At 34.2% G+C, this 9,041-nt stretch overlaps 1 protein-coding gene and 1 pseudogene across 1 annotated transcript; both read right to left on the minus strand.

Annotated features, from left to right (window-relative positions):
• LOC111377201 lies at nucleotides 1–2,021 on the minus strand (annotated as a pseudogene).
• A 732-nt stretch (nucleotides 2,022–2,753) lies between these two features.
• Nucleotides 2,754–3,995, minus strand: LOC111377199 (RING-H2 finger protein ATL22-like). The gene has a single exon (XM_023000261.1). It carries the CDS (start codon nucleotides 3,850–3,852, stop codon nucleotides 3,022–3,024), a length of 831 nt encoding a protein of 276 aa, XP_022856029.1. The 5' UTR covers nucleotides 3,853–3,995; the 3' UTR covers nucleotides 2,754–3,021.
• Nucleotides 3,996–9,041: the final 5,046 nt, after the last annotated feature.

Here is a 9,041-nt window from a genome sequence, read left to right on the forward strand (position 1 = left end):
TGAGATCTTAAATATTTGGTACATGTTTATTATGTAGTATTGGCCACAGAGAGGGTAATATACTTCTACTTGTAAAACCACATCTCAAATTTACGAAGCAGTCAAAGAGTTTCAGTATTTAATGCTCTCACTTCATTACTCAGATTCTGAAATGATTTCAAGTTCGCTACTGAATATTCTACCACGTGCAGTTGCTGCATTCTGTGTTCCATTCGTGGAAGTGAATGGGTTACGGGGCATGGAGGGAGTTTCTTCCGATTAAACCATTTGAATTACAACTTTCATGGAGGGTCGCTCGACCGGATACCACTGAATGCACCAAAGTCCCACAATAGTTAGTTTTCTAACAATCTTATTGTCGCTCTCTTTCTCAATTTGGATAGCTATTTCTTCTCCGTGCTCCAATTTATTGTAAATCCATTCTGGAAAATAAACTTGACTTTTGTCCTGCCCACCAACATCATTTTTTTTCAATCCTCCAACCATCTCAAGAAGCAACATTCCAAAACTATAAACATCTGATTTATAAGAAACGTTCCCAAAGTTTCTTGAGAAAACCTCCGGTGCAATATAACCTATTGTGCCCCTTGCTGCAGTCATGGACACAATACTTTGCTCCTTGGAACACAATTTTGCTAAACCAAAATCCGATATCTTTGGATTGAAGTTGTCATCGAGCAATATGTTGTTTGGTTTAATATCAAAATGAAGGATTCTTTGCTCGCACCCTTGATGAAGATACTCAACTCCTTTGGCTATGTCCACTGCAATTCCGTGCAACTTCTCCCACCCGAGCTTACTCCTTTGTTTTTCAGAAGATATAAACTTTTGAAGTGAATCATTAGGCAGAAACTCATAAACCAAAGCTCGTGTAAAACCATCGGCACAATATCCAACCAGGCGAACCACATTTACATGGTGGATTCTACCTATTGTGCCCACTTCATTTATGAAATCTTCGCCATTCTCTTTAGAATTATTGAGGATCTTGATCGCAACAAAAACATCATTAGACAACTTTCCTTTGTAAACTGTTCCATATCCTCCTTCACCAAGTTTTTTAATAAAGTTACCTGAGATTCTTTTTATGTCTGCATACGAATATCTTGTTGGCTTGAGTGCCTTGTAATCCACCAAGAATTGCTCAATTTTCAATTCACTCTCTTTTTTCAGTTTGTTTGAGCTATAAATCCAATATGATGCAATAGCAAGAAACGTAGCAAGCAAAGGACCAAGCACTTCACCTGTATATCAAAGAAAACAGATTTCGTTTTTTCACCATAAAAAAGGTATGGAACTACTAAGAAATACGATAAAAAGGTATGGAACTACTAAGAAATACGATAAAATGTTACATTCTTTGTAGTCAAAATAGAAGATAAAATGAGCGCAAATTCTCACCTGCAACTCTTAGTTTTGCCACTGAACCTGCAAAACATTTGAAAATGAACTGTTAGTTTCTCTTCCTACTCTTTAGACTATCAAGAAAACTTTATATAAAATAAAAGAAATAAAAAGAAACAAGACAAAAGGGATATCTGAAATGAGAATATAGGAACAGAGAGAAAATCAGTCTATGTCGTTGGGTGTATGTTGGTGCATTTTTAAGATTTTCTTCTGCTAAAGGATTTGGTGTACATGAAAATTAGATTTTAATTTCAAGTCTTAATTTTAACCACATGTTTCATGAGATTCACGATTTTTCAATAACTATTTCATTAATTTTTATCAAAATTAAAAAAAAAAATTGGGTAAATCCTTAACCCTTCCCCCTCTTACTACCAATATGTTCCCCTTTGTTAGAATCTAATTGCTAAATCCTTATGTAAGGAATTACAAATTCTAATCTACAACGAACAGGGGCTAAGCTCCTTCTGATCCTCGGAGCATCTGAAAAAAAATGGTATGGAACTACTAAGAAATACGATAAATAGACAAGTAATTTTGAATGTAACCTTTTTCCCCTACTCAGGTTATCGTGAAAATACCTATAAGTGGTTTCCGTGGCACCTTGCTTTCATGAAATGGAATGTATCTATATAGAATACATATATTTCTAGACTTGAAAAAGGAGCAGATTTGTGAAAATGATATTAGAGTGTCATAATTCTAGATATTTTTTTTGTGGAAGTCTATACTTCAAAATGCATGGGAAGTTTCTCAAATTGAAAAAAAAAAATGATTTAAATGATATAAATATGATTTTATGTAACAATTTAGAACTTTTAAGTCAAGTTATCGTCATAGATATCTCTAGGATATATTACAATTTTGGAGGATCAATCAATTAAGAACGATTATATTGCCGTCACTATTTTTATTTGATATGCCACAATTTTCAATTTTTATTTTATTTTATTAAAATAATCATAGTTAAAATGACATAAATAAATCTCAATTAAATATTTGTATTCTATTATATTATTTCTTTTGTTGTTATGTACACCACAATTTCACTGACAAAAATTATATTTTATAGTGAGTAATGTGTTTCACAACACACAATAAAACATAAATATGAGTCTTGACTCCTAATTTTTTTTAGAAATCTATGTTTTTAGCTTCATCGGAGTTACTCCAACAGCGAAGAAATACGATCAATTGAAAGAAGATGAAAATATTTCAAGTTTCAAATTCCATAAGAAGTAACGCATATTCAATCACGTGGATTAAGCTTTTAGCAAATTCCAAGCGTTTGTCAACTCCCCAAAAAGTTGTAATGCAAGTATTCTGAAATTTAAGAGTTTGAAGGACAGTTTAACCTTTTTTCTTTTCTTCCTTCACTTCTCTATCTAATTTTAACGGTATATATTGAGAGAGTGAATCTATATATATAGAAAATGTAGTGAGAGAAAATATGAAGACTTTTATTTTTTATTTTTTTAAATATGGATAATGCTATATATTTATAAAATGATTGGTAGTGTTTTTATGGTAGTGTTTTTATTATGAATATGTTTGTGTACAGAATGGTGTGTAATTGTGGTGGAATATAGAACCCATCATCCAAATCAAGAAAGTTTATGCAAAGATATAAGAGAAGGTTAATTGATTTGAGCATAATTCTATCTTCTTCCGGATCGAGTCTCCCTCTCTCTCTAAGTCTGTAAAACGGAAAATATATGTAAAATTACCTTCTGTTTTGCTGCTGTAGCATTCAGTATCATGCAAGATTGAACTGTCATTCTTCAATCTACAATGTTTGCCATTGGATTCGCAATGTCCACAAGATGGTCTGGACCATTCCAATCTAAAAGAGGACAGATTGTCAAATACACCCTGGGGTATGGATTGAACGTCAAACATCTTGCTGCAGGATTGTAAGGACAATTCATATAAGAAATCATCGGACCAAACTCTACAAACGTCATAATCCTTACTGCTGAGGCAAGGTACGGGGATCATATATTCAAGATTATCTCGCTTGATTTTAGAACAGTTGAATAAAGTGGAGTTAATAATATAATAATCTAGGAATTGGAATGGAGATGCGGATAAATTTAGAATTGGAAGCAATCTTGGAAAGCAGCCAAAGACTTGAGATATCTCGATTAATTGATTTTTGTAATCGATTTCTTGAATGGAAAACTGAACCGAAAACGGAAAGTTAGAGTCCTTGACGGATGCCTTCACCGGAAAAGGTAATTCCAAGACCGTGTCATTGTTTTGAGTGCAGCGAAGTTCAAAGCCAGGGTAGCCACAGTGCTGTTGGTGGCGGTCTTTAAGGCTGAAGGGGAACCGGATGGCAGGGCCATACTGCGTGCAGTTTTTCACTTGGCATTCATTTTGAGCAATTGATCCAAGTACTGCAAAGAGTGATAGAAAGATGAGGTAAATGAGTTGAGGTGCCATGTTGAGGAAGAACACTTAATACTGCTTATGAATTTCTGGGCCTTTTGTTTTCGTTCACATTTCCCAGTAGTATTAGTAATTTTTCAAGAAGAAAAAAAACAATCAAATCATAGACTATTAAGCAAATTTATGAGTTGACTTGTATTTCTGAAAGGGTATGGCACAATGATGCTATTAGTGTGAGTTGATCAGCTGACCTTTTATTTGCTGTTTGAACGTGTTAGCTGATCCCTTAAACAAAAAACGCACTTATATTTGCAAAACCGTGTTTCTCCTTTTGGACCCTCATGATGATGCCATGTGTTAGTTCCTTGACCGTTGGATGCTTGACCATCTGGTGACTCATATAAAGGAGAGTCCTAGGGTTTGAGACGCGTGATTTTTTCATTCTTCTAGACTCTTCATTTTACTCTGGCTGTTCGAGTTTCATCTCCTTCTTCTTCTCTGAAAATCATCGATCTTCTTGATTTTCAACACTTGCTCAAAACTGATTTTGTAATCTTGAGTGATTATCACTGAGAAGTGTATTGTGTTCTTGGGTGAACCGATTTGTGAAGTGAAAAGATTGTATCTTCCATGATCTTGGGTGATCTTTGGTCTGAGTGCGAAAATACCCTAATATCTAAGCCTTGGTGTGTGATTAACACTCACAGTGGTCTGATGGTGGAAGAAGCATCTTATTCATTGGCCGAATCTTTCATCTTGTTACTGCCTTAGGGCATTTTAAATGAGATCTCCGATTTTGTGCTTTAATACTTTCATCTTGTTACTGCCTTGGTGTATTTTTTTTTGTTGATTAAATCTAATATTGTGGAACCTCCTCTTTACAGTGGTATCAGAGCATTCGGACGGAGGTTCTTGACTCTAACTCGTGTAGATCTGAAACTGTGACACTTGCTTTTCCTAACCTTCGTTATTTCTTGAAACCCTATTGAAGGGATTTGGTGAGATTGTTCTAGTTTTACGATTAATACTGCAAATTAATTGTATAAATTTTTTGAGCTGCTGTTACTGTGATTTAATCTTGTGATCTGTGACTGCCTCGATAATTCCTTTGTCTAGAAACCCTAAGAGTTCTCTGGAATCTGAGGGTTACCTTGACATAAGTCAAAGGTCTTGATATTATTACACTGCTGTGATACTGATTAGCGTATAATCTTGGTTCTTGCTGCTCAAATGTGATTTGTGTTGTGAAAAACACGTTGTGACTCTTAGACTTTGAACAATTCCTGTGAAATAACTGGAGTACTTTACAACTCATAATTACAGTATATTCATGTCCCTTGAGTGGTGATACTTGAATTTATTTTGAGTTGTAAATAACTGTGAAGTGTCTATTTGATCTGTGCATTCCGAAATTGCATTCAAATTTTTTTTTCTAAAATGACAAATACAAAATTTGAATTGGATGATTTTAATGGCAAAGGAGACTTCAGTCTCTGGCGCCAGAAAATGAGGGCAATTTTGTTACAACAAAAGTGTGCTAAAGCCATTGATGAAACACGGCCTGATGATTTAGAAGAAACCAAGAAAATTGAACTTGATGAAACTGCCTGGAGTTCAATTTTTCTGCATTTATCTGATAATGTATTACGTGAAATTGGCGAGACTAATACTACTGCTGAGTTGTGGAAAAAGTTGGAAGATACATACTTGACTAAATCTATGCCAAATAAGGTGTATCTTCTAAAACAATTCTTTGGTTTTAAACTTGACTCATCTCTTGACCTTGAGGCTAATATTGATAGATTTAATAGACTATCCCGCGACCTAGCTGACTGTGATGAGAAACTCTCAAAAGATCAGTTGGATGTGGTCTTGTTAAATTCAATAAGTGATAAGTATAAAGATGTTAAAAATGCAATTGAATATGGGAGGGAAACTCTAACCACTGAAGTTATTATTAATGCTTTAAGAAATAAGGAGTTAGAGTTAAAGTCTGATAGGAAAGAATCTATCAATAGGGAGAACTTGATGGCCAAGACTAGATCTAATCCTAAGACTGTGAACTTTAATAAAAAAACCTGGACACAAGAAAAAGACAAATCCAAAGGATAAAATGAAAATGAAGACTCAAGGAAAGAAGTGTTTTTATTGTCTAAATGAGGGTCATTTTATCAAAAACTGTCCTAAAAGAATTAGTGATTTCAAAAACCAATCTAAAGATGATGGGGGTGCAGCCTTAGCCTACAATAATGAGACCTTAATTGATGAAGTCTATGTTGCTGTAAGCAATTCACCTTGTCAAGAGTGGATCCTTGACTCAGGCTGCACCTATCATATGTGTCCAAACAAAGAATGGTTTACAAAGTTTGAAAATATAAAGGGTGGTAAGGTTTTAATGGGTAATCATATGACATGTCAGGTTAAAGGAATAGGAACAATTACCTTGAAAGTAAAAAGAAATAATAACCTGGTTTTAGAGAAGACTAGATATGTTCCTGATTTGTAAAGAAATCTTATTTCCTTAGGGGTTCTAGATGACCTAAACCATGACATATTGATTAACAAGGGATACATTAAAATCTTGAGGGGTTCACAAGTAATTGTTGAAGCCCCAAAGAGACATGGCCTGTATATTTTACAAACTGAAAATTTTTTGGAGTCCATATCAGTAGCAATCTCAGTCCAAAATGATAAGTGACAAAGGGCTACAAATTTTGAAAAAACAGGGTGCCTTTGGAAATGATAACTTAGAAAAACTCAGTTTTTGTGACTATTGCATTCTTGGAAAACATAATAGATTATCTTTCTTACCTGGAATGCATAAATCTGTGTCTATACTTGAATATTTGCATGCTGATCTTTGGGGACCAGCTTCTGTAACAACTCATACTGGTTTTAAATATTTTTTGTCAATTATTGATGATTTTTCTAGAAAAAATTGGACTTTTCTTTTAAAATCAAAATCTGATACTTTTGGTGTTTTCAAGAACTGGAAAACTCTGATTGAGAACCAAACTGATAAAAATATTAAGGTATTAAGAACTGACAATGGTTTGGAATTCTGCAACCTTGAATTTGATGAGTTGTGCAAACTTTCTGGTATATTAAGACATCGAACAGTTGCACACACCCCACAACAAAATGGTTTGGCAGAGAGAATGAATAGAACGATTCTTGAAAAAGTGAGATGTATGCTCATAAGTTCTGGCCTGCCTAAGATTTTTTGGGGGGAAGCTGTTAAAACTGCTAGTTATTTGATTAACAGAAGCCCTTCTAGTGCTATACACTTTAAAACCCCTGAAGAAATGTGGAATGGAAAACCTATTGACTTCAGTAACTTGAGGGTATTTGGTTGTGCAGCATTTGCACACCAATCTGAAGGAAAATTAGAACCTAGGGCCCTTAAATGTGTATTCTTGGGCTATGGTGAAGGGGTGAAGGGGTATAGGCTATGGGTAAGGGAAAACAAAGGCTATAAGATCATAATCAATAGAAATGTGTTATTTAATGAAGATGATCTACCCTGCCTTAAATCTGAAAATAAAATAGAGCCCTTGAATCAGGATGAAAATGTGGAAAAGAGGGTTGAAATTGAGGTGGAGCAATCTGATGATGAAAATCCTCAGAATACTACACAACTTAATGAGAGAAATGAGGAGATACCTGGTGATGGTGCTCCTAATGATGAATCTAAAGCTGAATTCGAAATTGATCAGCCTTTAGACAATTATCAACTTGCTAGAGATAGGCAAAGAAGACAAATAAGGCCTCCTGTTAGGTTTGATGAAGATGTATCTTTGCTATCTTATCAAAGTATAATTGAGAATGAACCTGAGTCCTTTGAGGAAGCCATAAATAGTAAAGACTCTAAGGAATGGCTTGCAGCAATGCAAGATGAAATGCAATCACTTAAAAAGAATAAAACTTAGGTGTTGGTAAAAAGACCAAATGGAAAAAGGGTTGTTGACTGTAAATGGATTTTCAAAATTAAAAGAGGTGAACAAAGTGAAAATGATATAAGATACAAAGCTAGACTTGTGGCTAAGGGTTTTACCCAAAAAGAAGGTATAGATTTCAATGAAATCTTCTCTCCTGTTGTAAAATTCACTACTGTAAGAGTGATTCTGGCCTTAGCTACACAGTTTAACTGGGAACTAGATCAATTAGATGTGAAAATAGCTTTTTTAAATGGTGATCTAGATGAAACCATTTACATGAAACAACCCAAAGATTTTGAAATAAATCAGAAGTCTGACTTAGTTTGCCTTCTTAAAAAATCCCTATATAGCTTAAAACAAGCTCCAAGACAATGGTATAAAAAATTTGATAATTTTGTGCTTGGACTTGGTTTAAAGAGAAGTAACTTTGATACCTGCCTATATTGTAAAGGAAATGGTGGAGAAAATTCCCTTTATCTACTCCTTTATGTGGATGACATGCTATTGGCAAGTCATGACATAAAAGAGACAGAAGATATCAAAAATAAACTAAAATCAGAATTTGAAATGAAGGACTTAGGTCCTGTGAGAAGGATTTTAGGTATTGAAGTTAAAAGAAATAGGAGAGAAGGCACTCTAAGTCTTAGTCAGAAGTCATATATGTTGAAATTGCTAAACAAATTTTCTATGTCTAATTCCAAAAATGTGAGTTTGCCTTTAGCAAATCATTTTAAACTCTCAAATGAAGAATGTCCTAAATCTAAAGAAGAATTTGAAAGGATGGCAAGAGTGTCATATTCTAATGCAGTTGGGTCTGTAATGTACCTTATGGTTTGTTCTAGGCCTGATTTAGCATATTCTATAAGTGTTTTGACTAGATATATGTCAAATCTAGGTGAAGCTCATTGGGAAGCCATGAAATGGCTTCTTAGATATATTAAAGGTACATCAGATTTAGGTATTCAGTTTAGAAAACAAACTGAAGGTGTTGTCTTGAGAGGATACACTGATTTAGACTATGCTGGTGATAGAGACAATAGGAAGTCTACCTCAGCCTATATGTATACTTTATGTAATTCATGCATTAGCTGGAAATCACAGCTTCAAAAGATTGTTGCATTATCATCTACTGAAGCTGAATATATTGCTGCAACAGATGCTATAAAAGAAGGAATATGGCTGAAAGGGTTATTAAATGAATTTGGTTTTGTTAAAGAAGTAGTTCTCAGCCATTCATTTAAGTAGAAATCCAGTTTTGCATAATAGATCTAAACATGTTGATGTTAGATTTCACTTTATAAGGGA

This window comes from Olea europaea, unplaced genomic scaffold (assembly GCF_002742605.1).
Source record: "Olea europaea var. sylvestris unplaced genomic scaffold, O_europaea_v1 scaffold1621, whole genome shotgun sequence".
NCBI lineage: Eukaryota > Viridiplantae > Streptophyta > Magnoliopsida > Lamiales > Oleaceae > Olea > Olea europaea.

Coding starts and splice junctions, on each gene's coding strand:
- LOC111377199 (XM_023000261.1), bottom strand. CDS start 3,852: ATGGCACCTCAACTCATTTACCTCATCTTTCTATCACTCTTTGCAGTA.